This window comes from Podarcis filfolensis (assembly GCF_964270895.1).
Source record: "Podarcis filfolensis genome assembly, chromosome: 1".
In the NCBI taxonomy this organism is placed as follows: Eukaryota; Metazoa; Chordata; class Lepidosauria; order Squamata; family Lacertidae; genus Podarcis; species Podarcis filfolensis.
The window spans coordinates 45,619,847-45,636,937 of record NC_139604.1 but is presented as its reverse complement, the minus strand read 5'-3'; the positions used below and the strand labels follow the sequence as shown (position 1 = coordinate 45,636,937).

General features: G+C 45.3%; 1 protein-coding gene across 1 annotated transcript in view; it reads left to right on the top strand.

Moving 5' to 3' along the window:
• Positions 1-17: 17 nt before the first annotated feature.
• Positions 18-17,091, top strand: part of PDIA5 (protein disulfide isomerase family A member 5) — a 144,156-nt gene continuing 127,082 nt past the window's right edge. The window contains exon 1 of the mRNA XM_083585542.1: positions 18-146. Coding sequence (XP_083441668.1) covers positions 75-146 — 72 coding nt within the window. The 5' untranslated portion in view covers positions 18-74. The remainder of the gene's footprint in view (positions 147-17,091) is intronic.

The following is a 17,091-nucleotide window of genomic DNA, read 5'->3' as shown; positions in this document are numbered from 1 at the left end:
AGCCAGACGTGGCAGCAGCAGCAGCCGCCAGAGCCAGCAGCTCCTCGTTCTGCCAGCGCGAGCGGCAGTCGGTGATGGGTCTGGCGGGGCGCAGCTTTGGGAGGACGAAGTGCTTCGCAGGGAGGATGTTGCTGCTGGCCCTCTTGGTAAGTGGCTGTTGCTGGGAAGCGGCTTCTGCTGCGGAGGGGCGTTTCGTGAAGGACGCGCGGGGCGGCGGAGGGCGGGGGCGAGCTGTCCGGGGCACTTGGGCTGGTACACTGGTTCTGCTGGTGGTGGTGAGAACTGGTGATTCTGGAGGTGCCGGGCTCCGTGTGTGCTTGTGTGTTTGCACACAGCTCGCCTGTCAAAGTGAAAGCGGCAGGCTCACATTGCTTAGGTGGCAGAAGTTAAAACTTCTTCGGCCTTTGGAAAGCGGGCGGGCGGGCAGGCGGGGTTTGTGTATGTGTGTGTGCAAATACCTCACGAGAGGAGCCGCTGCTTGCAAAGGCTCGCGCTGCTTTCCTTTCCTTTCCTGCCTGCCACGCTTGCGAGAACCCCGTGGCCGGTTGTTGGTGAGTTGGAGGAAACCCGGCTGCTCCAAGGCAGGCTAGTTGCCGGCTGATTTATGCCTCCACTGCCACTTAACGCTCGGGTCCTTTATCAGTCCCGAGCTCAGGTTCTCCGGCTGCATGTTTTACATTGCTGTTTCTGAGATGATTATACAATATGTCCTGTAGAGCAGCACTGTTACTATTTCTCTCTCTGTCTCTCTTGAGATTCTCCAGTAGGTAGGTGTAAGTCATTCCCCTACTCTGTGAGGAAAGAGAGAGAAGTGTTGGCGACAATGATTGGGTTAGTTCAAATGGTTAGCTCTGAACTAAATTTTTGTGCAGAATATCAATCGACCTATTTCCTTTCCCCTTTTCTTTTTTAAATAGAAATAAAAGCAATGAACTGAATGTGCCGTGGTGAAACAAGACATCTGTAGTTCAATATTTCAGGGGTAAATAGAATGTAACGGTGCAATCCTATGCTACTCTGAAGCAAGTCCCTTGAGTTCAGGGAGACTTGCTCCCAGGGAAGGACAGCAGCCTAAATGCTGTTTGCTGAAGCTAGTGCTTCCAACCTGCTTTCAGAAAATGGGTTCAAGAGTGAGATAAGCACAGACAGGTCCTCTGCATGTTTACTCAAAAGATAAACCCCACTGGGATTCTCTCCCAAGTGCATACAGGCTGGGTTGCTTCCTTATACATCTTGCAATTCTAGGTGTGGCTATTCTGAAGTGTGTCTTGCTGAGTAAATTGGGACTCATTCCCTAGTCATTGTGTTTAGGATTGCAGCCTTCATTTTTGTGAAAAGAATAAAAGTCACTGAAATATACTCAGAGTCGCCTCGTGTTCCAAGGATGCTGGCTGTGATGGGGCTGTTTGGTCTGGCGCAACCGGCTCGCTCAGTCGTGGTTCTGGTTCCGGTGTCCTTTCGGCCTCACGGGTCCTCTCTGTATTTACTGATTCTGCCTCTCCTGCTTGCCCCTGCTGCTCTATGGGCCTCACTGCCCCACTGTTCCCTTGGGACACCTCTGACCTGTCCTCCTCCTCCTGGTTTTCTCCCGGGAATCGTCGCCGTATCTGGTCGTAGTGGCGGTGCCTGCATTGCCCCCCATCTGTTAGCACCTCATACGACACGGGGCCAGTGACCCTGGTGACTGTGGCGGGTACCCATGCAGGGCCTGCCCCAAAATTCTTTGCGTACACTGGGTCCTGGGCCTCGAAGGTCCGGGGGTTCCTGCCTTCCCCCACCACTACCTCATCCTGAGCTCCATCGGGGTGAAGGCGGTCCAATCTGATTGCAAGGCGCCGACCCATTAGTAGTTCAGTGGGGCTCCGGCCAGTCGTTGAGCTGGGGGTGCTGTGCTGTGCTAGAAGGAATGTGGCAAGGCGGTACTCCCAATCCCCTTGCGTCATGCGGCGAAGGGTGTCCTTGGTGGTCCGCACCATGCGTTCTGCTTGGCCATTGGTGGCAGGGTGGAATGGCGCCGAACGGATGTGGCGGATGGCGTTCTGCGCTGTGAAGGTTTGGAATTCTCCTGACGTAAATGCAGTCCCGTTGTCTGAGACGAGAGTGTCAGGGAGCCCGTGGGTTGCAAACAGCCTGCGTAGTACTCGGATGGCTGCGGACGTAGAAGTGGACGGTACCAGTGCGACTTCCAGCCATTTGGTGTAGGAGTCCACCACTATGAAGAATGTTTTCCCCTGAAAGGGGCCAGCGAAGTCCACATGCAGGCGTGACCATGGTGCTCGGGCGGACTCCCAGGACTGGACTGGGGCCCTTGGGGGATCTGGGCGGGATTCTTGGCAGGCCTGGCAGTGTTTGACCCAGGCCTCTATCTCTCCATCGATCCCCGGCCACCACACATAACTCCTGGCAAGGGCCTTCATTCTTACTACCCCTGGGTGTGTCTCGTGTAGGGCTGTGAGGACCCTTTTGCGGAGGGGCTGGGGAACAACGACCCTGCTTCCCCATAACAGGCACCCCTTGTGGGCCGACAGTTCATGTTTGCGGGTTGTGTAGCTGGCGAATTCTGGCCCGGGGCTGCTGCTGGGCCATCCCCTCCACACCCAGTCCAGGACCCGGGAGATGACCCTATATTTCTTGGAATGGTGTGCAATTTCTTGTGCCTGAATGGGGCGGTCGGGAAGCAGCTCCGGGCTCATAACCTCTTGTGCAGGTGCTGGTTCGGGGCCTGTTTCTGGTAGTGGGTAGCCTGCTGAGGGCGTCCGCATGGCCCATCGCCTTCCCAGGGCGGTGAATCAGTGCATACTGGTAGCTGGCAAGGAAAATTGACCACCTGAGGACGCGAGGAGACAGCACTTGGGGGGTCTGCTTTTCGGGGGCAAACAAGCCAAGCAACGGCTTGTGGTCAGTCACCACGGTGAAGGGCCGCCCGTACAAGAAATCATGGAATTTTTTTACTCCCTTCACGATTGCCAGACCCTCCTTGTTGATTTGCGAGTAGTTCCGCTTGGTTGCGTTGAGTGTCTGGGAAAAGTATGCCACCGGTACCTCTCTTCCATCCGGGAGTTGGTGTCCCAGGACAGCGCCAATGCCATAGGGCGAGGCGTCGCATGCTAGCACCACCGGCAGCCTCTCGTCGAAGTGTGCCAAGACCGAGTTTGAGACAAGCAAGTCCTTGACTGCCTGGAATGCGGCCTCCTGGCACTGGCCCCACACCCAAGGGGCCCGCTTGTCCAGGAGTCTGTGTAGGGGCTCCGCTACCGCCGCCTTGTGGGGAAGGAAGGAATGGTAAAAGTTCAATAGTCCCAAGAAGGCCTGAAGTTCAGTCTTGTTCTTGGGCGCTGGGGCATCACAAATGGCCCGTACCTTGTCCCCAGTCGGGTGGACCCCTTCTGTGTCCACCATAAATCCCAGAAAGTCCACCTGAGGCACTCCTAGTAGACATTTTTCCCGCTTCACCTTGAGACCCACCGTCTGGAAACGGTACAGAACGGTGTGGAGGCGGTCCTCAAACTCCTCTGGTGTGGGCCCGGCAATCAACACATCATCGAAGAAGGGGGTGACGCCAGGAATCCCTTTAAGGAGAGAGTCCATTAGATTCTGGAATATGCCTGGTGCCACGCTGACACCGAATTGCAGCCGCTTTACCCTGAACGCTCCTCTGTGTGTCACAATTGTCTGTGCCTCTGCTGTGGCCTCATCTACTGGCAGCTGTTGATATGCTTGGGCCAAGTCCAGCTTGCCAAAAATTTTTGACCCAGCCAGGGTGGCAAGGACATGGCTGACCACTGGTACTGGGTATGCATGGGCCGTGAGGGCCTTGTTTATGGTGCATTTGTAGTCTGCGCAGATGCGGACCGAACCATTAGGCTTGACAGGTGTGACGATTGGGGTTTCCCAGGGGGCATTAGGCACCGGCTCCAGCACTCCTTGCTCCACGAGCCGGTCCAATTCCTCGTCTATACGGGGTTTCAGGGCGAACGGGACCCGGCGGGCCTTGAGCCTGACTGGTCGTACTGCAGGGTCAAGCTGTAGAGCAATGGGGGGGGCGTATACTGTCCCAATTTCCCATAGAAAACCCCCGGAAATTCCTTGCATATGGCGTCCACGTCCACTTGTAAGCTCGTGTGGTTCACCCCGGTGACCCCAGTGGTCCAAACCATGCCAATCCCAGTAAGCTAATGTAGGGGCCCTTGACCACAAGCAAGTCCAGTTGCCGCGTCCGCCCTCGGTATTGCACCCTGAAGGCCCCCACCCCCATTGCGGGGACATTACGTTTCTGGAAGTCCCGGAGGGTGAATGGGGCCGGCCTGAGCTTGGGATCCCCAGTAGGACACAGTTTCCTTAAGGTCCTTGCCGAGATTATGGATAGAGTTGAACCCGTGTCAAGCTCCATGCGGCATGGGGCCCCCTCTATCTGTACCTCTACATAATTTTTCTCTACGTTGGGGTGGGGCAACTGGTATACCTGGAAGTCCGTGAGCTCCGTCGAGTTGCCTTGGTGCATTGGGTCCCGGGACCTGGGGCTCTAGGATTGGTCATCTGATGCCTGGCGTCGGGTGGGCCGAGCCCGACACACCCGGGCGATGTGTCCCAATTTTCTGCACTGCCTGCACTCTGCGTTGCGGAAACGGCAGGTCCTCCTCTCGTGACTTTCTCCACAGCTTGCGCAGTTCCCTCCTTCTCGTCGAGGCAGCTGTGGTATGTGGGCTGCATGAGTGCGCTGCTGTACTCGGTGCACCTCCTCCCTGTTGGATCCTGAGTCGTCGGTGAGGTCTTTGTGGTGGACCCTCGGTTGGGACGGCTGGCTCGGCCGTGCCTCTTGCATCGACCTCTCGGCAGCTTCCGTTGCCAGGGCCTCCTCCAGAGCGACCTGGAATGTTAGGTTCTTCTTAGCGTAGAGGCGTCGTTGCAGCTTCTCATCCTTCAGGCCACCGACGAGGCAGTCACGAAGCATGTTCTCCAATTCTGAGAAGTTGCAGAACCGGGCGGCTTGGCGGAGAGAGGTCACAAACTCAGTTATGGTTTCCCCAGGGGCTTGCCACTTTGCGTAGAAGGCATTTCGACGAGCCACCACTGAGGGCTGTGGCGAAAAGTGCCCCTTCACCTGGATACACAGTGCGAGGCAGCGGTGCGGCAGGTGGCGGTGCTGTGTGTGGCAGTCAGCTCAGCGGGATCCCATCCTCGTCGCCAGTGAAATATACTCAGAGTCGCAAAGTGATTTCATGCTCTTTATTCAGCTCATAGTGGTGAGGAGGAATGAATGAAAGTCCCCTCAAAGCATCTGCTTTATATACATTATTTACACAATGGGCTGCACATGATTGGCTAATTCCGGAATTCTACTGTAAGCCAGTCAGGTTGTGGATTCACTTCTATCTGGAGCATGATTGGGTGGTTCCTGCCAACCAATCATACTGCTGCATTGTTCTAGGACCAATCACACTGCTGCATTCTGAATCCTATTGTTCTAGGACCAATCAGACTGCTGCCTTTTGGATCCTATTGTTCTAGGACCAATCAGACTGCTGCAGTTTGGATCCTATTCAACTCAGTACATAACAGTCACAGAGTTAGGAGATAAGATGACTTGAGAGATGTGTGTATATATAGCTCAGTACAGTGGCGTAGCGTGGGTTGTCAGCACCCGGGGCAAGGCAAGTAATTTGCGCCCCCTAACCCATGGATTTGCGCCCCCTAACCCGTGGATTTGCGCCCCCTAACCCATGGATTTGCCCTAACCCCAAATGTTGCGCCCGGTGCGGCCCGCCCCCCCTGCACCCCCCACGCTACGCCACTGGCTCAGTAACATATAAATATTTCCTTTTCAGAGGTGGGTTGAGGAAGGATGGAGGGTTGACACTTAAGGCTCACATGGGTGCTCAAATTCCTGTGACCTTGCTTGCAGTGCAATGCACTTATCATTGTTTGCTTTTCACTTCCCTTAATTCTCTTGTGTTTTTCCTACCACCGTTTCAAAACAGAAACATTTTTTAAAAAATTGTTTTTCCATTTCCACTGGAATTTTGCAGACTTCCCTTATGGCTCCTCTCAACTCTCAAATGCCTACTGTTATCCCAGAGAAGAATCTGAACTGTCTGTTGTCAATAATAATAAATCATTTCCATTTTTAGTGCTTGGAAGACATGGCTTATGCTATCCACATTAGTCTGACATACCAGATTATTTTAGGTTTTGCAGTAAATGGTTTAAACTCAGACTTCATCCATTCATGGTGAAATGTAACTTGGATTCCTTATAGAGGATGATTATATGGATATGACTGGGTGACATTAAAATAATGAGCTTGAGAATTCTCAGATCTCTGTATGCATAGGTACACTTTGCACAATATGAGTTCTTCTTGAATGTGCTGAGAGAAAAAAGAGAGAGGAAACCTTGAAGTTTTGGGCATTGAGTGGGAAAGCTTTATGACAGCACATTCAGAAATATCTGGGTATGGTATAATTTAAATGGATGCAGTACCACAAATGGTTTAATAACACTAGCTGCTAAAGTGGAGCTTTTTTCTGTGGTGGGAAAAAAGCTTTTACAACTCTTAATTGATTCTTTAAAGAGGCTTAACATGAATAAGTCAGAAGGTTGTTTAACATGAATGCTTGCATAAATACTTCTTTTCATTTACCCTGTGAAATTAGACTTTCTTCTTTCCCCTGACAAATAATCATAACCTAGGTAAGTTCTTAATTTTCTTAAACCTGCTCAGTCAGTCAGATGTGGACTTCTGAAACAGAGTGACATGATAGCAGTGCATTAATTTGTCTGCAACAAACAAAATGTATAATTGTGGTTGTGTTGCCATTTCCCCCCGCTCCCTTCCCCACCAATCCTTATTTGCAACCCCCACTCAACTGTCTTGGTGTGATGGACACAAATGCTGTGCCATTCATGGAAAAAGAGTTGAGTGGTTGGTTTTCACTGACCTCTTGCTTCTGACACACTTTTATTGGCTTTGAAGGAAAAACAAAAACTCAAGCAACAATGCCCTAGCACACAGGTGGGGGATTTCATGATGGAAGGGTCCCTTAATAGGAGTCCTGTAGATAGAAAATTAGAAATTCGGGGAGAAGGTTCAGACTGTGTATGTATGTATGTGTAGGGAAGAGTGTCTATTCTGAAGTGGCAGTCTAGATACAGCTTTACTATCTCATCTGCTGTTTGGGATAATGCTAAATTAATTTCAACAGAGAAAGATTGAAACTTTTGGGCAAAGAAAGAGCCTGTGGTTATTGCTTGCAATGTTACTTTATTAGGTTAACTTAACACAAATGTGCATATGTCGAACAGGAAGTGTTATATGAATTTTGGTTTCCTGCTAATAGTACACACTCTTCCAGTCAGCTTCCAGAGCTTTGCAGAAATTGAAAGAGGATTTTGTTTAATCATTTCCAAGTGTTTGGTGTATTTACTTCCCACCCTCTTTTAGTACCACAGTTTGATGTGCCTCCTGGACCTGGATTCTACTGTTTAGCCTTATTACTGCTCCCTGATTCTCCTTTTCCTATTGCATGTGGGAACTGATTTTCTTGTTCTAGATCTCCCAAGTGCAGATCACATGGGTAGCCCCATGTACAGGTTGCCCTATTTGTATGGTGGTAGAACTAATAATAAAATAAAGGTTTATTTTTCCTTATAAAAACATAACTACATAGATCTGAACATTTTGTTACCCAACTGGATTCCCCCCCCCCCAGAAAAGATTCATTTTTGCTTGTAGTATATATTACTAGTATGCTTTGGTTTTGAGAGAAGGTGGGTTAACCCTTCTTGAAAGAGTCAGAATGATGTAAGTTTGCTCCTCCAGTTTCCAACATGTGAAATGCTTCTGGATATGGGCCAGTTTGGTATTTTGGGGTGTGTGGGGGTGATTGATGGGTTGGATCCTATTACTACGTAGTATAGGACTTGGATTAATCTGGACATTCAGTTCCTTCCATCAAATTCTGGCAGAACTATTTTTTTATAAAAAGGTTGGCCAAAGTGGAGCTACTTGATGCATGATGGAATGGTGCTGTTTTTCAACATAGGGCGTCCACTATCATCTGTATGACTCAGATAGTCTTCTGTAATGGCTATTTTACAGTCCTCCATGCTGTTCTTTCATCCTGTATGTTTCAGTGCCTGCCAGGTTCTGCAGTTTTTGTTAAAAAGATTCTCCTGTACTCTGAACCAGGAATCAATACCCTGTCCCAATATTAATATTTGCTACTGATCCCTCTTCTTGAAAGAGAACATCTTTTACCTTTTCCATGTGCAAAATTCCCACTGTGGCCTTTTGTTTTTAGGATTGTTCAAGATCTGTTCTCAGACATGCAAGTCCTGTCGCTCTTCTCAGAACCCTTTTATTGCAGTCTTGCCCTTTCTGAAATGAGGTGAATATTACATGATAAGGTTAAATTACACGATGCTATTGCAGATTATCCTTATTATTCTCTATCTTCTTTGTCTAGCCCTAGATTTCCTTTGCTACTCTTATGCAGAGCTTAGGTTGGTTCAGCCAATTTCGCTCCAACAATGTATACAATTAAATGCTACTTCTGAATTGTACTGTTTTGAATGTATATATCTGTATTAGCTTGGCATCATTTTGTAACAGATTTAGCTTTTTATAATTTAATACATATTTGATACTCTTGCTGCATCTTGTACAGTGGTGCAGGTCCTGTTTGCAAGGCAGTAAAACAAATTAAATTGTTGCTATAAAAAAAATCCTCAAATATGTGTATGTATTTGTAACTTTTCATTTACAGGACTGCACACTGAGTGCAATATTAAGTATATTCAAGTCTTTCCCCCTCCCTACCCCAAATTCTTGCAGGTTCTGAGGATTACAACTGGCAGTTTAGGAAATGATCTGGAATAATTATTCTCCCCTCTTCTTGTCCAACAAAAATTTGTGGCATGGGTGGGGGAAACTATCACTTATTGCCATGTGCTCAAGTGGGTGATCTGCAACTAGACAAGCATTGAGTTACTTATAGTACAGTCCTGTCTGTATGGCTACTTAGACCCTCCTAGGCTAAACTATGCCACACAAGTGTTCAAGCTCCTAGGGAGGACATTGTAGCGAGTGTTCGAAATTCCTCAGGTGTTTTGCTACTGGCACGGGTCCAATTGCTATTACATGGAGATTTTCGGGCACCAGGTTGGTGACCAGAGTTTAAACATCTCTGCCTTAGTCTATGGTTAATACCATTTCCATTTCCACTGTGTGTTTTTCTCCTTGCATACTGGCACAAGTGGCTTATAAGGGCAAGCTACAGTCAAGCAACGTAGTTAAGATCATAGAATTGTAACATTGGAAGCAGTGTTAGAAACTGGGATATTTGCCACATGGCTCCTGGAACTTGGGTTACAGGCGCAAAAACATAATGGCTAGGTTTTTCCAAGGCTTGCGCAGTCTTGCTAAGCCAAGGTTTGGCTTAGCATGTCATGTGAACCAGGCCATGGGGTTTGCTTTCCAAGTTTGCTTGGGATTGCAGCTTTAGTTTAAAGTAGCATGTTATTTATGCACAGGATTCTTTCCCCCTTTATTGCTTCTTGCTTTTGTTGGTCTTTTGTTTTCACCATGTGGAAGTATGTGTTGAGTGTTTGCATATAGTCTCACTAAAAGGGCATTATCCTACTGTGTTCTTGGCTTGAGATCATGTAGTTGGAGTAGCTAATTGAACTGCTGAATATGACTGCTACTTCTCTACAGGAAAAAACATTTAACCCAAAAGCTTAAAATGTGACTTTGAGGAGCCTTAGTGCTCAGTCACTTCCATAATTATTGTGTGTTCTCCTGCTTGGAGTCAGGCCTTGAAGTTGTTTCATGCTGGAGGACACCTTCTGCCAATTAAGCTTTCGGCTATTTGTCCGATGTAGGAAATAAAATGCTTTAAAAAGAAGAAGACACTAAACTGCAGCCTTCTTATTCTTGACTTTCTTCTTCAAAAACAGAATGTACTTGAAGTAGAACTTGACAGTTATGAATTTTTCAGTGCGGGGGGGGGGAGAGCTTTGTTTTGAAATGTTTATTCAAAGGTTTTTTTAACCTCTCTCTGAGGATGACAAAACACAGTAAGTCCTGGTTGCAGCACAGCAGATTTTAGTTTTAAGTTCTTGAAGTATCTCAGTAGAAAATAAACTGAGGAGTGGAATGGTTCCAAGGAAAGTAGAATCTGGAATCCTGGAACATGAGTCTGTGTGTATGTCAGGACGGTTTATGTCTACTGACATCCTTCCAGTACATAAGAGTTAGCTAAAATGACTCCTGAAGAACCTTTCAAATTTAGTTTAATGTCATCGCTTGCTTGCTTGCATCCATTCTTCCAGCAGACTCCTCTCCTCCCTCAGTGATGATAATCTCCCACCTCACAAATTGAACAGCAACTTGTTGTCTTGCTTCTTGAGCCCCTGATTTGGCAGAACATCTGTAAAGGAACTGAGGGTTTTCTCTTGAGGTTCTGCTGTGCTCTTATTAGATTCCTCTGACGTAGTTGCTTTGTCTCTCAAAGTGAGGGGAGAGAGTAGAGTTTTTCCCCTCAACCCTACAGGGCCACTCACCAAAGATAAACACGGAAGCAAAGCACAGAAACTTCACAGGGATACATAGGCAACCAAACTTCCCTCGCTGAAGAAATAAAAGCAGCTGAGTAGTACAGACAAGAGGGGGAAAATGGCATGGCACAATGCAAAAGAGGTAAGAAGTTGATGTTTGCTTCTCTTTAAATGCCAAGAGGAGTGATGGTATTCCTGGGCCCACAATTTCCTTACTTTTCTATTTGAGTGGATTCATACAGCCATTTGAGGTGATGGCTGATGTAATGAAGCTATTACAATTGCTGGGTGTGTGGGGAGAATGTTCCCCCAAACTTTGACATGTTCTGCAAGGTGATAAATTGCTTGCCTCCTTGTGTATGTTTCTGAGATTTTCCAAGTAGGGATTGTGATTTTGACATGTTTTTGATTTGCTGGAGCAGTCGTAGTTAATGGCTTCAAACATTTCAGCTGCCATCTTGAAATGGTCATGTGAACTTATACCCACTGAATCTCAGAACTATGAACACACTTTTGGAAAGCCGACTGAGCGCTAGGAATTGACTCCTGAGACTCAAAGCTGAAAAACAAAGTGAATGATAGAGGGGCAGGTTCTGGCCTGGAAGAACCTAAAGTTCTTTAAACTATCACAACTATTTTAAAAGAAGTGTTACATTTTGAACATGAAACACTCCTACATGCAAGTAGATATCATTGGCTACAGACGGATTCAGTGCCAGTCTTCTTGAGTGACTGACTTAGAGCTTTTATGGTAGCCTCTTCATACAGAAGATATAGGGAGAATATCTAATGACCACTTTCCCATTAAGTAAAAAAGTACAAAGCGACCATGGTTAGGAAAACATTAAAAGATACTACCGTATTTTTCCGTGTATAAGACACCCCCATGTATAAGTCGACCTCTATTTTCTGAGTCCCAAATTAAGAAATAAATATTTTAAACACCAAACAGAACAACTTTGATATTTTATTAAATATTCAAAACACCAGTATATTTAGTACTGTATATTTAAACATCAAACAGTGAGGCAAGCTGTGTAATGGCAGCTGCTCCTGTCAGCTCAGTGTAACTCCACTGTAGCTGCAGCTCCTCTCTTCCGCCTTTTGTTGCACCTTTGTCTCAGTATTTATGGTCTGTACCCTGTTTACTCCACGAGTGGTGGCAGATGCGAACGCTAATCAAGGAGCTGCGACTGCCAGAGCTGCCTGAGTGAGTGCGCTTGGGGAATGGGGGGTCTGGGTAGCCAGGGGGCGGCTGAGGGAACCGGGTAGAAGGGACAATGTCTGGAGCGGGGGCTGCTGGGGGGGGAGTACCAGACCAGGGTTCGTCGTGAGGCCAATAGTGAGGGGAGGCTGTGGGGAAAGAATATGGATGGCGGCGTGTATTTATTTATATATTTAATTGCAACATTCCTTCTATAAGACGACCCCCAATTTTAAACTTAAATTTTTTGGGGGGAAATATTGTCTTATACATGGGAAAATATATTAAATTGAGAAGTGAACACAGTTTACAACAATGCCTTCCACCTTAATAACCCCTTTACAAGAATGGTCTGGTTTAAAATGTGGGCTAAAAACCATTATATTAGTCAATGTATATCTGTTAAAAGTATCAAGCAAACTTTCAACACTAATGACTGGGTAAACTAATAAAGGGTTTTGACAAATTGTGATAATAGTACAATTAAAATATTTTATTGTAGATTTCTTCGTAAACCTTTCATGGGTTACCTTGATGCAACCAGAAAGTTGTGATTTAATTTAGAGATTTCCCTTTTCCTGCTGTAATAAATGGAAGACTTAGTTTTCTGGCTTTCAGTGAAAGTCAGACTGTATTTAGGTGAGTGTGGCCATAAGCTGGAGAACACATTTTTCATCAGGAGGTGGATATCATGAGGGTGAAGGTGAATAATAACTTTGATTTGTATGAATGGTTGTCATAGCAGTGACTGTCAGATGCTGGGCTATTTAAAGATTTTGTGTAGATCACCACCTTTTCAAGTTGTGGGTTTAAGGTAATAATGGTCAGGAGCTGAGGCAGACTAACTAGAATGCCTAGGTTAATGGGGCAAGAGAAGAATGGGAACCTTGTGGCCCTCTATACTTTGTTGAACTAAAATTACTGACTGTTGACTATGCTGTCTGGGGCTGCTGGGATTTGGAGTCAAACAACACCTGGAAGACTACAGTTCCTCATCCCCAGACTAAGAAGTAAGGAAGAAAAACAGAATTCCATTAATAGATCCTGTGAGTTAAAAGTGTAGGAAAAACTGTGCTGTTACCATAGTTATTCTCTGTAATTTGTAAAGTGGTGTGCTTGCCTACGAAGTAGGTCACTTGTACAGTGCAATTCTGTGCATGCCTTCTTGGAAGTATGCTTCACTGAGTTCAGTGAAGGCGATTCTCAGGTAAGTGTATATAGGATAGCACCCTAAATCAGATTTTCTAATAAAGCCACAGTGGCTGTAAAGTAGTAACAAGAATTTGAACCCAGGTGTGTCAGGCATAAGTTCTAGATAAAGGAAAGATTTAGGTTATTCATCTTGAAGAGTATCTAAGAATAGACAGGCAGTGAAATAAGCTAACTGCTTAAGGAGAATGAATATTGTCAACAATAGCTCTCAACATTATCTAAAATGTCAGAAACGGTTATTGGCTTTGTGTAGGATCACAGAGGTGGATTTGACCTTAAAAGATTCCTCCAAGCTTTGAAAGCTAGCGGAGAATGCTATGTGGAAAGTTACATAACCAGCAAGGAATGTTATGGTGGATCCAGTGATAGGAGCAGATGAGTTAATTTTTCAACTGTAATCCAGAGTTCTCCATAGTATTTTGATATTGGCTAACTGTTGCATCATGGATGTGTGATGCAGTGTCAGGATTTTTATTTTGGAGATTGTGAAACACTTGACTAAGATGGTATGGAAGTTGTTGGTAGACGCAGGTTAGATTTCAGAAACGTGAGGGTCCCACTCCTTTGATGATTTACAAATTGATTCTAACAGTACAATTATCATAGTTCAATTCTACTGTATTTATATTTACTCAGAAGCAAGTGCTGTTGAGCTCAGCAGGGTTTACTCCCTGAGTGATGAGTATAGGACTGTATTCTCAAGGGCACAGGAGCTGCAAATTCATCTAACCTGACTTTATTTACAGAAGACAATGAGCTTTTCAGTTCACTGAATAATGGGATCACAAATGGTAGAGTCTTGGTGGTGAGGGGGAGACAGAACTATGTCACTGCTGTCAGTCCTGAAAGAATCATTTCCTGCCTTGCTAGCCTTTTTCCACCTGGCCTGGGAGGGCAGGGCCCTGGCTGACTCCAGCTACAAAAGCTAAGGCTGATGGAGAAGCTAGAGGCCATCTTTGCTGTGAGTCCTGCAGTTCCTGCTGCCATGGGTGCAGCCAGGATTTTTGTTGGGGGGTGGGGAGGACTTTGTTAGAGGGGCAGAACCGATGTGATTGGTCAGTTAGTTAAGTATTTCTATTGTTTTACTTGATCTGGAGGGGGTAGCTGCTCCCCTGCCTCCACGGCTACACCCATGCCTGTTGCTCAGGGTGCCTAGAGGTGCAGTATTGTTTAGGGTTTTTTGGGGGGGGTGTCAAGTTTTCATTTTGGAGATGTTTAATTTCTGCTGTTATTTGGTATTTAATTTTTTGTATGTTTGATGATAGACCGTACTTCCTGATTATTTATTTATTGCTTAGGAGTACTTATGTTATATTTTTGAAATTATATAAATCTTCATGGTGTGAGCCACCTTGAGCATGATTTAACTATGAAAAGGTGGCATAAGTGAGCAATGAATATGATTGTAAAAATGTGAAGATTTTAATAAACCCTAATAAACTAACAATTAAAAACAACGATCATTTCTAATTCAGGCTGGTAAATAACAACCTGACTGATCTACATGTGGTAAGTAAGGAGCACTTTCAAGTGGGAAAGGTATACACAAGCTGGTAGTTCTATTCCTTTAAGCTAAATTTGACTTTATACCAGTAGCATATTACTCTGTCATTAACTTCACTGGCTTCCAGTTTGTTTCAAAGTGTTTGGCAGCTGGCTACATGAGAGATGGCCTTTTCTGTGGTGGCTCCCAAATACTTGAATTCTCTTGTGCTTGCCTGGCATCTCCATTGTGCACATTTAGGTGCTAGGCAAAGCCCACCCAGTTTTCACAGGCTTTTATTGGATCCTTCTCCTAGTTTTAGCACCCACCCAAATTGTGTTTTGTGTGTGTTGCCTTTCTCATTCTGTCATAGTTTTAATTTGATATGTTGATTCTCTTATTTGTATTTGTTTTGGAAGCCCCCATGAGGCCACCTGTCCAAAAGCAGAGAACTGGTTCTGCAAATAAACAATAAAGTCCCGTGGTATCTTGGCAGGTGAGCTAGTGACTTCTGAGGACTCATTTGCGTGCCTGTTTTAGCTGCTTCTTCAAAGTTAGGAGTCTGTGCAGGTGTGTGTGTATGTGTGTTTTCCTCAGTGATGTACTCGGCTCCCTGAATTAATTGATGTGGGAGGGAAGCCTTACTTTGGTTGGTTGATCATGCCAACTGAATAGATGAAAGTTTGCAGCTGTAAATACATGGTGATTCCCTCAGTGCCAGTAGTATTCATAAGGACACTCTTCCCATTTTCACCTCAGATGGTTTTTCAAAGGAGTTCAGGATTATCATTACTCTTTTCCTTCTTTCTTTACAACATATACCTGTTGTTCATAAGAGACTTAATCTCAAGAGCCCTTTTCCTTCCATTTATATACAAAACTAAGCAGAGAGTTCGCTTTTCAGGTGGCAGAAGCAACTGAGGCTGACAGTTCTCAGCTGAAATCAATGTCAATATCTCCTTTAAATCAGGATTCTTTGCAGTCCTTGGTTCTGCCCTGAAGTTGTTTGTTTTTGTCTTGGAAGCCCTTTTGCCACTGATGTTTTAATGCAAGAGCGTTTCATGTTCCCAATTTGATGAACAAGGAATTCATTAAGTTGGCCTTTCAGCACAAAGTGGTAACTTGTCTTGCAAGTTTTATCATGGAAGTGTCATCTTCATTCATGATTAATCAAGAATACCTTTGTTGGCTTCGCATTTTGTAAGTGCATTTAAATTTAATCAAGCAATCCGTCAGTGAAAAGTCAGATGCCCAAGTTAACACTTTCAGTTGAATGACAGTCCCTATCATGCATTCTTCATGTAAGAAATCCAAAAAGAATTGGTTTCCATTTTTATTTTTATTTTTGAAATCTGGACTGGGCCTCTATAGCAGTCAGTATCACAGGCTGCATAATTTCAGTGGCACTGTCTTATTGGGTGTTCAGGTGCTTGTCACCCACTTCCTTGCCCCTGGTGTTAAATGCATTGAGTCCTGTAGTTCTCTTGCAGTGACTATCATTATTGTGATGATGAAGACTCTTGAAGAACCATAAGCAACAGTGCTAATAATACAGTGTCAAGATCAAAAAAATAACAATACCGTAAGTGTTTACTGTGACTGATATTTGTAGCATATTTTTGTTGAATTAGAAGGACTTTCTGTTGACATACCAGTTTAATCCATTTTTCAGAGATGAGAAGCACGGTGTAGATAAGTGCAAATTGGTAATGTTCAACAAGCCCTATCTGCTATTAAAATCAGTGCAGCAAAGTAGAAACATCTTGCTTGAAATGCACCAGCAAAACAAAGAATATTGCAGTGCTGTTCCTAAAGCTGTTCTTAGTTTTATGACCTTGCGTGTTTTCTCCAATTTCTTGACTTCTGCCTGTTGGGGAGACTTCAGCCTGAAATGATTGAACTAGAATATATTGGCAAGTTTGAGTCTATTAATTTAGAACGTAATTAAGAGCAGGTATTTCTCTCCCAATGTGTTAAATTAGCAAGCAGCCCTAGGAATATTGTATTAGCAGTAATTATCGCTACTGGGTACAGTCATTGGTATCTTATATACCTTTTAACTGGGTTTAGAAATAACACAAAAGGTCCCCCTTGTGTCAAGGTCTTCAAGCCCTGTTATGCTGTCTGCCAACTAAAGATACGGCTTCATAGATCTTACAAATTCCTGAGGCACCACAATGAATGGTTAACATTTAAGGTGCCACAAGGCTCCTGATTTGATTGAGAAGCCTGCAAGCCAAGACTTTTCATAAATGAGAGCACTGCAAAAGCTCTTGCCACAAGAAATGTGTTTGGGGGTCTTATTTGTGGAAATCTCATCTTGGTTGTAACATGTTAGTTCTGTGTCTGACCACCGTGGTTGGTATATCACTGGTGCATGTTGAAGTACAGGCAACAGAACATTCAGTGCTGCGTGCACTGCATCTGCTACTCTTGTCTGGCACAGCCCTTGACACGTTGTATTTTGTCTCTCTATAATATCCTCCCACTGCTTCTTGGCCTACAGATCCCCTCCTTTCAGGAATATAAGCTGTTCTTTGGGGCTTAAATAAAGCTATGCACACATACATCTTTGACTCCCAAGAACTGCTGGAGTGCCTTGAGGAAAAATGTGTGGGGACTTAGAGAAACTTGT